The following is a 17,035-nucleotide window of genomic DNA, read 5'->3' as shown; positions in this document are numbered from 1 at the left end:
AGTGGTGAAAACATCACCTCTACTAGTCATCATCATTTATTATTAATTAATTTATATATATATATATATATATAAATCATATATAAATAAATGTGATTGTGAACACAGGCTTACTGCTGGAGTCATCTGTATAACATCACTTGGGCATTATTTGATCTGCAGTGACTCATGGGATTATGGTTTGGAACTATAGATGTATTGTCTGTGGGTCAAACTGTAGCATTCAGTAGTTTGTTATAAACGACTCATTCGATCCATGTTTATAATATCAGCGGTGTCTTGTAATCAAAGAAAGCGATCAGTACAACAATAATTTGATTACAGTGATCAAAAATAAATACATTTTTGAAGAGAGGCATCTAATAAAAAACTGGACAATTGAAGCCTGAGACGTTTAAATTACAATTATGATAAAAGCTGTGAATTCTTGTATTAGGTGTTTATAATAAACAATATAACTACCGTATTTCTTAAATTTCACACGTAAATCATAGACAATATTATTGTATGTCTCTTAATTACAAATACACGTCTTAAATCAACAATAAATACAGTTGTCTTGTATCAGAACTTCTGCCCACAGTGTCTCGTCTTTTGGTTCGGCTGCGTCTCCTGTCCCTGAAATGCTCGGCGCATCTGAGCAGTTTCCTGTTTCCAACTCTGTCCAGTTTCCTCATTCTCACCGAGGCCTCATGGCCCAGTTTAATCCCCCACATTATTGGGATCACTGGGGTCCTCCTCAGTTATTCCAGCACCGCGTCTTCCGCAGCGTCCATGTCTCCTCCTTCCTCCTGCCCAGCGTGCGCCTCCTCCTGCTCCTCCTCGGTGTTGAGCTGCGCCACCCCCAGCCTGTAGAGGGCGTCGCGGATCATCACCACTTCGCCCTGCTGACACACCCCGAGCACCTCCGCCATCTGCTGGGTCACTACATCTCTGCTGCGCAGGAAATCCACCAGGCGGTTGTAGAGGTAGTAATGGGCGGCGTTGTCGAACACGAGGGGCCCGCGGCGGGGCTCAGGGGGCCACAGGGGGCCCTCGCCCTCCTCCGGGCTGCTGCTGGACAAGGTGGAGGCCAGGGTGGCGTAAGGCTGCAGCTCTCTGCAGAGCGCGAGGGCGCGGTGTGGGTGTGGCCTAGAGGAGGACGGGCAGGGCTCGCCAGGGCTGGCAGGACATGCTATCCAGCGGGACGGGGATCTGGTAACGGGGTGCAGACGGGGGTTGGAGTCCACGGCGGAGAGATCCACACTGTACTGCTGATCCTGGAGCTCAGGGCATGAGACATACTGAGAGAGGGAGGGAGAGAGGGAGAGAGAGAGAGAGGGGAGAGAAAGAGAGAGAGAGAGAGGGAGAGAGGGAGGGGGAGGGAGAGAGAGAGAGAGAGGGGAGAGAAAGAGAGAGAGAGAGGGAGGGAGAGACGGGAGAGAGAGAGAGAGAGAGAGAGAGAGAGAGAGGGAGGGAGAGAGAGGGAGGGAGGGAGAGAGAGAGAGAGGGAGAGAGAGAGAGGGAGGGAGAGAGAGAGAGAGAGAGGGAGGGAGAGAGAGAGAGAGAGAGAGGGGAGAGAAAGAGAGAGAGAGAGAGAGAGGGAGAGAGAGAGAGAGAGAGGGAGAGAGGGGAGAGAGAGAGAGAGAGGGAGGGAGAGAGGGAGAGAGAGGGAGAGAGAGAGAGGGAGAGAGAGAGGGAGGGAGGGAGAGAGGGAGAGAGAGAGGGGAGAGAAAGAGAGAGAGGGAGGGGAGAGAGAGAGAGAGAGGGAGAGGGAGAGAGGGAGAGAGGGAGGGAGAGGGAGAGAGGGAGGGAGGGAGAGAGAGGGAGGGGAGAGAAAGAGAGAGAGAGAGAGAGGGAGAGAGAGAGGGAGGGAGAGAGAGAGAGAGGGGAGAGAAAGAGAGAGAGAGGGGAGAGAAAGAGAGAGAGAGAGAGGGGAGAGAAAGAGAGAGAGAGGGAGGGAGAGAGAGAGGGAGAGGGAGAGAGAGAGAGGGAGAGAGAGGGAGGGGAGAGAAAGAGAGAGAGAGGATTTTGTTTTGATAGCTCCAATAGCTGGAACAACATTGTCATAACTCACGTTACCATTCACGTCAATAAAACTAAAATGATGATTTTCAAAAAATAAAAATAAACAAAATCACAGACAACAAAATTCCACTTTATCCCCAACGGGGCGACATTCCAACACCACTCACTATTTGGGGGCCTTAATCACACTACAGAATCTAAGTATAATTAGGTAATTAATCAGTGCATCTGGTAGCTTCAACAAGATCATGAGTGCACTGGTGGAAAAAACAAGAAAATGTACGAATACCTTCAACGCTCCAATTAAATTTTAGCTAAAAATAATGATTCAATCCAATTAAATCCAATGCTTCTGTATGAGAGTGAGGTGTGTGGTACAATCATTTATCCGACACTTCATGGGACCCAAATCCCTCAGACAATTTTCCTTTATGATTTTGTCAAGATATCCTAAACATACATGAGAATTCAGCAGATCTGGGATGCAGAGCAGAACCGGATTAATTTCCTCTCTCTTCGCATGTTTAAAAAAAACCAAAAAGCTTTTAAATTCCCTTGCCACGGATCCCAGACACACCCAGACTCCTGTCAGCACACAGAACGTCTGAAGAACTGTCTACACCCACACACAGACCCCTCAGAGCCTCAGACCCTTTCAAAATGACAGACAAAGCCCACCAAAAAGAATACATTAATAACCCGATCAATTACATTTCTTCCTAGTCAATTAGAATGTTTTTAACTATTAAACAAAGAATATGTTTTAGCAGATTGTCTGATTAAAATTAAACATCCCAAAGACAGACGTGTCTTAACAACGTACAGACACGGTGCCCGTAAGATGGAAATAGAGAAGAGCTCAGAGAAGAACCGCTACGTAGTCAGAGCAGCTCTGGAGAACCAGACGCAGAGCAGCACTTTCTCCGCTCACGCACCAAACAGACGCCCCACACCAGTTTTCTGAAGCTCAAACTACCCCCGTCTTTTGAAGAGAATATAATAATAATAAAGAACAAAAATATGCCCTGAATGTGTGAAACTGTCAGCGCAAAGTTTCTAACTGCCACCGCTTAGAGAAAACAATCACAACGTATCTTAAGCCTACCACATGTATATATTTATTTAATTATGGTATGTGATTGTCATCACATGCGAGTATTTGTGCGAGCGTCAGTGTGGGAGAGGCTACAGTAGGTGTGTATTCCAAGCTTTATTATATAAATTATATTTCCTTTTCTCTTGTTCTTATTCTCGAATCAATTTTATCACTTGTAACGTTAATAATCCTGTTCATCGCTTTGGCAACAGTGGATAATTACAATTCATGCCAAAAAAGCAGTTTGAATTTGAAATACAAATTGAAGAGAGTGAGAGAGAGAGATTACAACCACTTTATCCTGAATTCTATTTGGACAAAAACAGGCTTCCCTGACTACTTCTGACCTTAAACAAAATAATTTGGCTCACTTTGACCCACAAAGTCCGACAGGGTCAGAAACCACACATACAGGTCTGTTCGAGGCTATTTAACATTTTAGTGTGGTACACGGCATGTGTGATCATTTTAGCATTACACAGTTAAATTAGCAACAGCTTATGTAGCTCCAGGGCAAACAAAAAACTCAGTTTGGACCAAAAACATATTTTGGCCAAGCAATTAACATAAGAGGAAAATAAAATTGTGATGAGTTTAATTTTTTGCCACATTATTATTTTAAGACATTAAAAACTGGTTTCTGAGATCTCAGAAATATAACCCATGCCCAAGAAAATGGCACAATGAGATTAAGAGACACAAATCTAATTAAATTTATAAGCAGTGTTTAGCTTTTGTGTTGGTAATAAGACTGGAAGGAACAGTGACCAAAACATTTAAAAACAGAACTTCCTCAGACTGTAAATCACAGAGTCTCACAGAGAGGAAGTGAGAGGTGAGGACTCAGACCAGCACTCCGAACACTTCCAGATCAGACTTAAATCAAACCCTAAACCACTCTAAGCACTCTCTTATGTATATCTGTGGTCTTTGCCTAAATCCTAATTTACACCACAGTCATTTTGTGGTCACCCCCCCCCCCCACACACACACACACAAAAAGGCACACGAGTGAAAGCAAACATTTCCAACAGCAGCAAAATTCCCAACTCCATGCCAAAAAGTGCCGACCTCTGCTGCTGTCTCCGGATCAGAGAAGCATCCCTGATTCCTCCCCCACATCTGAGCCGTCAGCTCTGGGTAGAGCGCTTCCGCACACAACGCCACTTGCTGGCCGCAGTGTGCCACGTACACTGGAGGCCAGAAGCGTGAGGACACCAGCAGGTCGACGTGATCGCGGGCACTCTCTCCACGCACCAGGTACTTCGAGCCGCACACCACCTGAGCCATGAGCAAAGAGCTCATAAATAACTGCACTCACCATACAGTATGCCACCAGCATCCAGAGCAATAAACAGTGAATTAAAAGAATTCACTGATGATATTTAATATTAAAATGTTAAATGATATTGTGGCTAAGAATGTAGGGAATCTAGCAGGAAGCAGTCAGTATGATTTAACCATCCACACCCTGTTAGCAGGACCAGCGTTTAAATGAGCAGGACCCGATGTTTGAACATTTGATTGACTGATGTAGTGAGCAATCATGGAACTGCTTGATTCAGACCGTTGGGCGGTTGGCCGGGAGCACGAAGGGGCGGGGCAGGTAGTTACCTGGTGAGGGCACACCTTGCTGAGTTTGCCTGCAGTGAGGTGGGAGGGGGGCTGGGGGCCAGTTGAGAGGCCGTTTTGTATTTGTGTGTAGAGCAAGCACACGGACACCATCAACTCGTCCTAAAGGAAACACACACAATCTGTCCCTCTATACTAGTAAAAAACTACCATTATATAAAACAGCGTGTGTGTGTTTGCCTACGTATGCATGCGTGAGTGTGTACGTCTGTGTTTTTGTTTATGCATGTGTGTATTTCTGTGAATGTGTGTTTATGCACATGTGTGAATGTGTGTGTGTATGCATGTGTGTGTATGCATGTGTGTTTAGGCATGTGTTTGAAAACATCTGTATGCATGTGTGCACGCAAGTGTGTGAATGCATGTGTATACGTGTATATGCAGGTATATGAATGCCTGTGTATGCATGGGCGTGTGCGCGTGCGTATGCGTGTGTGTGTGTGTGTGTGTGTGTGTGTGTGTGTGTGCGTGTGTGCGTGTGTGCGTGTGTGCGTGCGTGTATGCATGCGTGAGCATGTGTGTGTGTTTGTGTGTGTGTGCACGTGTGCATGTGTATGTGCGCGTGTGTGTGCGTATTTGCGTGTGCGCGTATATGCATGCATATGCATGTGTGTATGTGTTTCCTGTACCTTGCTGCTGTACGGTGCTGAGGTCATTCCACACTGCTCCAGGATGTGCCGAAGTTCCTCCTCACTGTGCTGGTCCATCTGCTCAGGCCTCAGCTGACCGTCGTGGATCAGACGCATCAGAACCGACGCATCTCCTGACACAGGCAGCACGCGCACACACACACACACACACACACACACACACACACACACACTCAGAACCACAGCACAGAAGTGCCTTCGGGCCTCTACAGTGTCAGGACAGATCGCGACCCAGTGGTGGAGGCCAGGACTGCCGGTGTGTGACGGGGACGGTTTTGCTCTTTATGTGTAGTTAGTGTTGTCCCCTCGCTCCAGCCAGTCCCACAGGGGCAGGGACACACATCCGCTGTCCATCCACTGGGACACTGCTCACACACACACACACACACACACACACACACACACACACACACACACACACACACACACACACACACACACACACAGGCCTACTGTCATGTACAGGGATCGCACTCCTCCTCTCACCTGTGTGCGGTGCCTCCGTAGCGATCTTGTCCTTCTCAGCGTTGACGACCACAGCACCCCTCATTAGCGGGGGGAAGAACGGAGCGATGATGGAGGCGTCGACGCGGGTGATGGAGACGCTGGAGGGGAAGGCAGCCTGCTCCAGGGCCTCAGCCTCCATCGCCAGCCAGAACTCATCCACCTGCACCTCCTCAGAGGCCTGGAAGTCCGGCCACGTGAACTGCACAGAGGGAGAGAGAGAGAGATGGAGAGAGAGTGAGTTAGAGAGATAAAAAGAGAGACAGAGTGAGAGATGAAGAGAGATGGAGAGAAAGAAAAATGAATGAGGACAGATGAAGATGAAAGTGGTGTAGCTTCTCCGCCCCACACCTCTGTGTGTAACCCCACATTGTAATTTTACCTCCACGTTTTTCAGCTGCAGGACTGTGCTCGAGCTGCGCTGCGCAATCTCCAGTTTAGGGGCAATGCCACACACCCCACAGATCATGTCATTGTAGTCGCGCACTGTCAGACATTCAAATGCCCAATAACCACTGCACAGCAGCTCCTGGACACGGGCACGCTCATCTGAGCTCAGTGTACAACCTGGGAGAAGAGCGGAGGGAGGGTGGAGAGAGGGAGGAGAGAGGAGAGGAGAGGAGAGAGGAGAGGAGAGGAGAGGAGAGAGGGAGGAGAGGAGAGAGGGAGGAGAGAGGAGAGGAGAGAGTGAGGAGAGAGAGGGAGGAGAGGAGAGAGGAGAGGAGAGAGGGAGGAGAGGAGAGGAGAGGAGAGAGGAGAGGAGAGAGTGAGGAGAGAGAGGGAGGAGAGAGAGGGAGGAGAGGAGAGAGGGAGGAGAGAGGAGAGGAGAGAGGGAGGAGAGGAGAAGAGAGAGGGAGGAGAGGAGAGAGGGAGGAGAGGAGAGGAGAGAGGATAGGAGAGAGGGAGGAGAGGAGCAAGGGAGGAGAGAGGACAGGAGGAGAGGAGAGGAGAGAGGGAGGAGAGGAGAGGAGAGAGGATAGGAGAGAGGGAGGAGAGGAGCAAGGGAGGAGAGAGGACAGGAGGAGAGGAGAGGAGAGGAGAGAGGGAGGAGAGAGGAGAGGAGAGAGGGAGGAGAGAGGAGAGGAGAGAGGGAGGAGAGGAGAGAGGGAGGAGAGAGGACAGGAGGAGAGAAGAGGAGAGAGAGGAGAGGGGAGGAGAGGAGAGGAGAGAGAGGGAGGAGAGGAAAGAGGGAGGAGGAGAGGAGAAGAGATGAAAGGAGGAGAGGACAATATGCCAGGATGAAGAGAAAATTATAGGAGGTGAAAGGGTGTAATCTAACTGCTAGAAAACTATTTACTCTGCAGTGTCTGCTGTGTGTAAACAAAAACTACATAAAACATAACACACACACATACACAAGATAAGTGTAAACATGACAGAAAGCTGGTGTACCTGCTGGAGTGTGTGTGTTGTTCAGGATGGTGAAGGCAGCGAGGGACGGCTCCTGGCCCAGTCTGATCTCAGATCGGATCTTAAAGAAGAGGTCCAGACTAGCCAGCAGCTGGTTACCCACGTTAAACAAACCTTAGACACACAAGCACACACATGAGCATTCTGCATGCATACCTTAATGGAGAAGTGTGTGTGTGCGTACCTGGGTGTAAGTCGATGAAGCTGTGCATGGCCAAGCACTGCCCGTTCATACACATCTTCAGCTGCAGAGAAACTGGCTGCAGTAGAGACTCTGTCACTAACCAGCACTGCTGCTGCCCTGCTATTGAACAACTACAACACACACACATGCACACACAGTAAGTAGTGCCCCTCTATAGAAGAACTAAACACAAATATGATACAACAAATAAACCAATAAGCAGCAACTAATGTGTTTATAAGTGTGTACGTAAGGGTGTGTGTGTGTGTGTGTGCATGTCTAAGTGTTTATGTAAGGGTGTGTTTAAGTGTGTGTAAGGGTGTGTGCTTGCATGTCTGTGTGCGTGTGTGCACGTGTAAGTGTGTACGTAAGGGTGTGTGTACGTGTGTGTGTGTGCATGTCTAAGTGTTTATGTAAGGGTGTGTTTAAGTGTGTGTAAGGGTGTGTGCTTGCATGTCTGTGTGCGGGTGTGCACGTGTAAGTGTGTACGTAAGGGTGTGTGTGTGTGTGTGTGTGTGTGTGTGTGTGTGTGTGCATGTCTAAGTGTTTATGTAAGGGTGTGTTTAAGTGTGTGTAAGGGTGTGTGCTTGCATGTCTGTGTGCGTGTAAGTGTGTACGTAAGGGTGTGTGTATGTGTGTGTGTGTGTGTGTGCATGTCTAAGTGTTTATGTAAGGGTGTGTTTAAGTGTGTGTAAGGGTGTGTGCTTGCATGTCTGTGTGCGTGTGTGCACGTGTAAGTGTGTACGTAAGGGTGTGTGTGTGTGTGCGTGTCTAAGTGTTTATGTAAGGGTGTGTTTAAGTGTGTGTAAGGGTGTGTGCTTGCATGTCTGTGTGCGTGTGTGCACGTGTAAGTGTGTACGTAAGGGTGTGTGTATGTGTGTGTGTGTGTGTGTGTGCATGTCTAAGTGTTTATGTAAGGGTGTGTTTAAGTGTGTGTAAGGGTGTGTGCTTGCATGTCTGTGTGCGTGTGTGCACGTGTAAGTGTGTATGTAAGGGTGTGTGTGTGTGTGTGTGTGTGTGTGTGTCTAAGTGTTTATGTAAGGGTGTGTTTAAGTGTGTGTAAGGGTGTGTGCTTGCATGTCTGTGTGCGTGTGTGCACGTGTAAGTGTGTATGTAAGGGTGTGTGTGTGTGTGTGTGTGCATGTCTAAGTGTGTATGTAAGGGTGTGTTTAAGTGTGTGTAAGGGTGTGTGCTTGCATGTCTGTGTGCGTGTGTGCACGTGTAAGTGTGTACGTAAGGGTGTGTTTAAGTGTGTGTAAGGGTGTGTGCTTGCATGTCTGTGTGCGTGTGTGCACGTGTAAGTGTGTATGTAAGGGTGTGTTTAAGTGTGTGTAAGGGTGTGTGCTTGCATGTCTGTGTGCGGGTGTGCACGTGTAAGTGTATACGTAAGGGTGTGTGTGTGTGTGTGTGTGTGTGTGTGTGTGCGTGTCTAAGTGTTTATGTAAGGGTGTGTTTAAGTGTGTGTAAGGGTGTGTGCTTGCATGTCTGTGTGCGGGTGTGCACGTGTAAGTGTGTACGTAAGGGTGTGTGTGTGTGTGTGTGTGTGTGTGTGTGTGCGTGTCTAAGTGTTTATGTAAGGGTGTGTTTAAGTGTGTGTAAGGGTGTGTGCTTGCATGTCTGTGTGCGGGTGTGCACGTGTAAGTGTGTATGTAAGGGTGTGTGTGTGTGTGTGTGTGTGTGTGTGTGTGTGTGCGTGTCTAAGTGTTTATGTAAGGGTGTGTTTAAGTGTGTGTAAGGGTGTGTGCTTGCATGTCTGTGTGCGGGTGTGCACGTGTAAGTGTGTATGTAAGGGTGTGTGTGTGCATGTCTAAGTGTGTACGTAAGGGTGTGTTTAAGTGTGTGTAAGGGTGTGTGCTTGCATGTCTGTGTGCGGGTGTGCACGTGTAAGTGTGTACGTAAGGGTGTGTGTGTGTGTGTGTGTGTGTGTGTGTGTGCATGTCTAAGTGTTTATGTAAGGGTGTGTTTAAGTGTGTGTAAGGGTGTGTGCTTGCATGTCTGTGTGCGGGTGTGCACGTGTAAGTGTGTACGTAAGGGTGTGTGTGTGTGTGTGTGTGTGCATGTCTAAGTGTTTATGTAAGGGTGTGTTTAAGTGTGTGTAAGGGTGTGTGTGTGCGTGTCTAAGTGTGTACGTAAGGGTGTGTGTGTGTGTGTGTGTGTGCGTGTCTAAGTGTTTATGTAAGGGTGTGTTTAAGTGTGTGTAAGGGTGTGTGCTTGCATGTCTGTGTGCGTGTGTGCACGTGTAAGTGTGTATGTAAGGGTGTGTGTGTGTGTGTGTGTCTAAGTGTTTATGTAAGGGTGTGTTTAAGTGTGTGTAAGGGTGTGTGCTTGCATGTCTGTGTGCGGGTGTGCACGTGTAAGTGTGTACGTAAGGGTGTGTGTGTGTGTGTGTGTGTGTGTGTGTGTGTGTGTGCGTGTCTAAGTGTTTATGTAAGGGTGTGTTTAAGTGTGTGTAAGGGTGTGTGCTTGCATGTCTGTGTGCGTGTGTGCACGTGTAAGTGTGTACGTAAGGGTGTGTGTGTGTGTGTGTGTGTGTGTGTGTGTGCGTGTCTAAGTGTTTATGTAAGGGTGTGTTTAAGTGTGTGTAAGGGTGTGTGCTTGCATGTCTGTGTGCGTGTGTGCACGTGTAAGTGTGTATGTAAGGGTGTGTGTGTGTGTGTGTGTGTGTGTGTCTAAGTGTTTATGTAAGGGTGTGTTTAAGTGTGTGTAAGGGTGTGTGCTTGCATGTCTGTGTGCGGGTGTGCACGTGTAAGTGTGTATGTAAGGGTGTGTGTGTGTGTGTGTGTGTGTGTGTGTGTGTGTGCGTGTCTAAGTGTTTATGTAAGGGTGTGTTTAAGTGTGTGTAAGGGTGTGTGCTTGCATGTCTGTGTGCGTGTGCGCACGTGTAAGTGTGTACGTAAGGGTGTGTGTGTGTGTGTGTGTGTGTGTGTGTGTGTGTGTGTGTGTGCGTGTCTAAGTGTGTACGTAAGGGTGTGTTTAAGTGTGTGTAAGGGTGTGTGCTTGCATGTCTGTGTGCGTGTGTGCACGTGTAAGTGTGTATGTAAGGGTGTGTGTGTGTGTGTGTGTGTGTGTGTGTGTGCATGTCTAAGTGTTTATGTAAGGGTGTGTTTAAGTGTGTGTAAGGGTGTGTGCTTGCATGTCTGTGTGCGTGTGTGCACGTGTAAGTGTGTATGTAAGGGTGTGTGTGTGTGTGTGTGTGTGTGTGTGTTCCTCCCTCACCCTCCTCCTCCTCTGTACAACGGATAGTGGCACAGGCTGCAGTGTGTGGCTGGAGGTTCATAGAAACTCGGCCACCCATCACGAACGGATTCCTCCTCCTCCTCCTCCTCCTCCTCCTCCTCCTCCTCCTCCTCGTGCTCCGCCCCCCTCTGTGCGTGTGCGCGGTTCAGGCGGCGGACGAGGTCCAGGGCGTGCTGCAGCTCGGCCTCGCTCTCGGGGAAGTGCAGGGCCCGTCGGAGCAGGGCCACGGTGGACTGGCGCTGCACCTCCCTCTGCGCAGGAGTCAAGCCCGACGACACGTCCAGCCGGAGCGCCGAGCCGTCCACTGTCTCCGGGGACGATGCCTACAGAGGAAACGCTGGGGGTCAGAGATGTGCGCGTGGAGGCGAGGTGGGGCGCCTGCAACCGCCGCTAATGCTAAACCACACCACTGCTCAGGATAAACATGCAAACGTCTGATGGGCCTCCTGTTATAGTGCTCGGGCAGTACTTATAACACACACACACACACACACACGAGCAAATGCACACAAAATAGTGATATAAAGAACAGAACAAACATGTGAACAAAAATGTGAAGCCATGGTCCCAAGCAAAGCCCAGCGTGCAATATGTGTATATGTGTAAGTAAGGGTGTGTGTAAGTGTGTGCAAGGGTGTGTGCCAGTGTGTGTGTGTGTGTGTGTGTGTGTGTGTGTGTGTGTGCATTCAGTGAGGCAGCAGCTCACCGTGGCACTGGTGTTCTTGGCCACCTTGCTAGAGAGCTCGCAGCCGCAGCTGGGACAGAAGGCGGGCTTGTGTCTGTTCTTATAGACGTAACCACAGGAGGGGTTTTTACATCTGCCCCTGCCCCGCGCGGTGGACAAGCCCAGAGCCTGACAACACAAACCCGTCAGGCCCAGAGACACGAGATACAACCTCCACACAGTCAGAGTATTTATCTACAATTAGAACTACATGAACGATGTCTGGATCACACGTTTCATTGTCATGAGTGGCAGAAATCTAGCGTAACGCTGTAATGTGGTTCAGTAATGCACCGAGCGCAGACTAACCAGTGAGGAGCTGGCGCTCTGTTTGAAAGGCACCACGGACAGAATCTTCACTCCGCTGTCCGTCACTATGTACTGGCTGCTGTTGATGGCTGTCGGTTTCTAAAAACACAGCGGGGCAGGAAGGAAAGATGAGGCCTCTCAGACAAGCGCTGTGGGGCAGAATGAAACAGACCCGCTCACGCAACGTTGAAGTGGTGTTAGGATGACGAGGGCTGCGCTAGCCGGGCGGGGCCTCCCCCACCCTGGGCGGGGCCTCACCTGCTCTAAGGTACTGGCGGGTACTGAGTGGCCCAGTTGCTTCAGGGTGCTGGGTTTCAGACCCAGTGTCCTCTCAGCGCCAGGCTTCACTGCACAAACCAACACACCAGTTACAGACTCTCTCTCCTGACACACTTACCTTTACATGGCTTCACGTGGTGGACGCTTTCATCCAAAATGACAAAATATGTCCAAATACCTCACAAGTATATGATTATCACTACTGAAATCAACTATGGTGCAAATGCCATAAGACCAAGAACACTTTACAAATGATAATAGACTTAAAATACTTAATTCAAACAATAGCTTTTTTTAAACACAGATGTCACGTAAAGGTACGTAATAAAAACTTACCTGTTCTGTTCACTTTCGCGTCTCTTTTAACTTTGTCTGGAGGCACTGCAATCCACTGAAAGAGCGCTGTTTGAGACGGAACACTTCATTCAGCAGAACGCTCCCCAGGGTCTCCCCTCCACACACGCACGCACGCACACGCGTAACTGAGCCGTCTGATGTGTTTCTGTACAGTGTTGTGCTATGAAGCGTCTGTGTAGACTGGTGGCGTGTGTGGACCGGTGGCATGTGTGGACCGGTGGCGTGTGTGGACCGGTGGCGTGTGTGGACCGGTGGCGTGTGTACACTGGTGGCGTGTGTGGACTGGTGGCGTGTGTGGACTGGTGGCGTGTGTGGACTGGTGGTATGTGTACACCGGTGGTGTGTGTAGACTGATGGCGTGTGTAGACTGGTGATGTGCATAGACTGGTAGCGGGTCTTACTGGGGGATGCGGGCGCAGGTAGAATGGCTCGAATGCGCCGTTTCTGTCCACTGCTGGCGCTCCCGTCTTTGCCAATGAGCCGGACACGAGCTCCGCTCAGCCCTCTGCACATGAACACATGACTCACCCTCAGCCTAAAGCCATCCTACAACCATTACCCCTCAGACTCATTAGAAAGGTGTAGAACACAACAGTCACCTCACAAATAATTTTAAAAAAAATCGCCAGTTAAAAAAAATACAATTTAACTTAAATTAATGTGCTTTTAAAATAACTATTAACCCCAAAAAGGGCAGAAAAAACTTCTAATCCGTTTATAATAAATTTGCTCACATGATAGCGGTTGATTCAGTACACCGAGAGGCGTCTGAATTGCTGATGAGGGCGCCATCTGCTGGTTGACAGGCGATAACAGCATCCGTCTTTTCTCTCTTCCGACGTGCACGCTTCAGGGCGCGGGCCGGCCCTGCTCCGCCCCTTCCTGCAGGACTGGCATCCTGAGCTCCTGCATGAACGTCTGCCTTCTCCGTCGTGTTTTCTGTAGCCTCTCCCTGTCCCGCGTCCGCGACAAACGTCAGGACAGTGTCCCGAGTTGCCATTTCAGAGTGCGGGAGAGCGGAACAGACCTCGTCATCCTGACCCTTCTGCGGTTTCCGTGGAGAGGATGCAGCACCAGGTGCTGCTCCTTTGGCCACCTACAGTTCACATATCTGTCAGCTGCACTGGGCATGTTAATACACCTACAACTTCCCCCCAGAACCAAGCTCAATATTAAAACAATGTCAACCGTTCAAATGTTAAAACTTCCTATTTTAAAGCAAAGAGACTTTATTAAGGCGTAGTGCATGGCAGGAGATGCCACACGTGACAGACACAGACTAAGAAGCGGGAGTTGTGAGACTCACAGGGGGAACCCACTTGCCCCCGAGGTGCTGACCGCAGTCTGGACACTGGGGCGGTTTGTGACGAGTCACGTACGTGAACGCACACCCCGGGGTGCTGCAGCTGCCTCGGCCCCTCCTCGTGTACTTTATTGACTTAAAAAAACAAACAAACCAGTTTTAAATGGTTAAAAAGTTTCAAACCTTCAAATGTGTATTCACTGTGTTAGTACATATTGTAGGTTATTGTTTATTGTACTGATGCTGACTGCTCCTATGTCGACTAACTCCAGTACTTACTGTTTATTGCACTGATTATTGTCTGAGACAGAGCTTATATGTATTTTGCACTTCTAGGCATCAGCACTGATCCCTGTATTTCTACAGTATTCTAGTTCATTGGTATCTTGGACTCTAACCTACTGTACTGTACTCGGATGTATTCTATGAGGAAATGACAAAGCACTTTTGTAAGCCACCCTGGATAAGAGCATCTGCTAAACGCCGTAAATGTAAATGTAATCGTGTGTGTGTTAAATCTAATGAGGGCGCCCAACAGCATTAATACGTATACAGCCTCAGAATAAAACTGATTAAAGGCACCAGAGTGGAGGACCTGCTGTGGTACTACTGACCAGTTTGAAAGAAGGCTTTGGTTCGGCTTTCACGCGGTTGACCAGAGGGAGCATCACGAGCGAACCTGCTGCAGGAAGGACTTTATTCTCCAACAGCTCCTGAACAACAAAACGTCAAGGAATGGACTGCTGCCAAGTAATAAACTAGAATGCAAATGTAATTCATGCTTTCCGTCAAGCGTAGTGTATAATAGAAATTTGTTAAAAGTTGCATTAAAAAATATAAATATAAATATGTTTTGGAAACAGATGAAGAACATTATACTCAAAAATTCTAAAATTATACTGAAACCGCAGCCAAGCATGAATTATATGCGAGTTCTGTGGACAGTCTAGCTTTTACTGACTTTTTCCACTGACCATTTTCATACAGGAAAAAATACTCATTTTATACATTACATCTTTGGTTCTTCTGTAGCATTTGTGTTAACAAAATAAACATTTAGCTAGATGTGCATGCTGCAACATTCGTGTGTATCTAACTGAAGGGAGAGTACAGAACACTGTGCTTTTGACAGCTTTTTTGCACTTTTTTTGCACAGGAAAATAGGATAAACTGGTAGTCTTACATGACTGGGTATGATTGCAACCAGGTGAGTGGCATCTGCTTTGACCTGTGGCAACACAGCTCCTCCCTCAAACCCTTCCTCTACTGCCATGCCAACGCCACCATAAGCCTCGCCCAACGCCCTGGCCTCTTCCTCCTTCACCAGCAGAGTGGCGCCATGGCGACGATCTGGCACAAAATCCGGAAGTCTTCTGGCTGAGGTGGAACACTGGGGCAAAAGTCCTTGATACGCAGCAGATCTGCCCAGAGGCAGAGCTGTGTCTTCCCCCATAGCCCCCACACCCACACACTGCTCCACCAGCTCCACCTCACTACCCAGGGTCAAGGGGGACACCAAGCCTTCCTGGACAGAGGCCTTGGGGACTTCCTGTCCGTCCTCCACGCACACTTCCACAGAGGTGCCGGGCCTCTCGCTATCCAAAGGCGTCTTCGGAAGGAGAACGTAATTGGTCCTCGGGAGGATTTTGCGGAAGCCCGGGACATCTCGGGAAGAAACTGCCGACTGAACGCTCTGTTAGGAGGAGAAACCACATACAAAATTCCAGAGCTTCCTAACTCCAGTCTGGGCCTGACCACACTCAAATGCAATTATCCAGGCACTTGCTGCGACGTACGAGATCCACGCCGTCCTTCTCCATCCTGGCCCTCTCCAGGTAGAATCCTTTATCGGCCACGTTGAGCCTCTTCCAGCTATCACTGATGCGCTTGTTGATCTCAGACTGCGGCATGTCTGGATGTTCCTGCTGCAGGCCCTGATGCACGTCGAAGTAGTACAGCAGGTAGGCAGACCTGCAGAACACACGGACCCATTCACACCACTAATGATTGACATTTACATCCTTTAGCTGACACTTTTGTCCAAAGCGACCTACAACGACCGAATACATCTTGAGTAATTGAGGGTTAAGGTCTGTAAGAACTGTTGGGTCTTGCTCAGGGACGCAACAGTGGCAACTTGGCAGTGATGGGACTTGAACTGGCCAGTACCTTCACCGCTGAGCTACCTCAGCCTAAGGAGGGTGGTGTTTCTTCCCCATAAAGGTGAGATCAGGGCCAGGGGGCCTGGGCCGTTACCTGGGCTTCTTCGGTTTGTCCGCATGTTCTCCACTGCCTTTGCCCCTCTTCTTCTTCTTGGGTAGTGGGAGGTCAACTAGCGTGTAACAGCTCTCCACCTCCTCCATCACCCTCACCTCCGCTTCCTCATACAGCACCTCCATCACCGGGACGGTTCTGAACAAACGCAACAGGAGAAACTCGGAGGGAAGGCGAGAAGATGTAACGCGCAACACTATATTTGGATTACACTTAAATGCAGGAGCATTCGAATTATGGTTTAGATGCAAAATATCAATCAATTAATTAATTAACACTTAACGAATATATGCGAGTCATAAAATGCACATTTTTGTGAGCCTGCAAAGGTGATTGACAGACAGTAAGGTAAGTGTCCAGTGGTCGTCAGTTCCAGCCCTCTCTACACTATGGTTCATAATCCAAGATACTTGTAACCCAGACAACATCTTAATAACAAATGTTTGTTGACAAACATAATAATCAACTCCAAATGGCTTAGTTTCATGTAAATACATTGTATATTATGTATATTATCAACATCGATCACATAAGTTGTGATTGTTCATTTAGAGCGAGTGTTTATTTAGAACCAACAACAGCGGCATGTCTATAATAATAGTTTGACAGCGTGACACAAGCATGCTGTCACCGCCCTTGAAAGCGTCACCTAAAAGACCACCAAAAGGCCGATTTCTGATCTTAGCATTTACGTCTCAAAGGAAATTTTTCTGTAATGATGAGCCATGTCTGACTGGTATGCGGTCGGGGCGCCCCGTCCACAGATATATCCCACCGGTGAGAGAAATGTCGATTATTGGTAAGTCTCCATACTGAGTCCAAGCCCCAGGAGTTGTCCAATGAGCGACTGTCTTGTTGCAACCTTACCTCTATCCTTTTACGGATCCTTTTAAAATCTTCCAGACTACATATTAAACACGACGAAACGTTTCGTAGTCAGAATCCGTCGGCATTACGGAATTACGTGTCTAATGCGAGGTTGGGTTTTGAAGAAGAAAGACGATTTACGGATCTTTCCTCTCCTGTGTACCGTAAAAATGGCGCACTGTTGCTAAGGTCTACCGCCAAT

The 17,035-nt window shown here is 48.5% G+C and overlaps 1 protein-coding gene across 4 annotated transcripts; it reads right to left on the bottom strand.

The window, feature by feature from the left end:
- Positions 1-274: 274 nt before the first annotated feature.
- On the bottom strand, positions 275-17,009 carry hmgxb3 (HMG box domain containing 3). Of its 4 annotated transcripts, none has more exons than XM_081712952.1 (21): positions 16,834-17,009; positions 15,949-16,127; positions 15,489-15,663; positions 14,876-15,385; positions 14,307-14,405; positions 13,696-13,827; positions 13,124-13,485; positions 12,791-12,894; positions 12,369-12,434; positions 12,012-12,100; positions 11,754-11,852; positions 11,427-11,573; positions 10,700-11,043; positions 7,484-7,614; positions 7,282-7,413; positions 6,272-6,456; positions 5,872-6,091; positions 5,365-5,498; positions 4,718-4,837; positions 4,175-4,384; positions 275-1,283 (listed from the first exon to the last, which is right to left on the bottom strand). In XM_081712952.1, exons 2-21 carry the CDS (start codon positions 16,089-16,091, stop codon positions 744-746), a joined length of 3,942 nt encoding a protein of 1,313 aa, XP_081569078.1. In that variant the 5' UTR covers positions 16,092-16,127; positions 16,834-17,009; the 3' UTR covers positions 275-743. The 4 variants fall into 4 exon arrangements, with proteins under 4 accessions (XP_081569078.1, XP_081569077.1, XP_081569076.1 ...); XM_081712951.1 differs by having other exon boundaries at positions 15,949-16,104; XM_081712950.1 differs by having other exon boundaries at positions 15,949-17,009.
- Between the last annotated feature and the right edge of the window lie 26 nt (positions 17,010-17,035).

Source organism: Electrophorus electricus, chromosome 4, assembly GCF_041902795.1.
Source record: "Electrophorus electricus isolate QZ-2024a chromosome 4, ASM4190279v1, whole genome shotgun sequence".
NCBI lineage: Eukaryota > Metazoa > Chordata > Actinopteri > Gymnotiformes > Gymnotidae > Electrophorus > Electrophorus electricus.
This window is presented reverse-complemented; position numbering and strand designations above follow the sequence as displayed.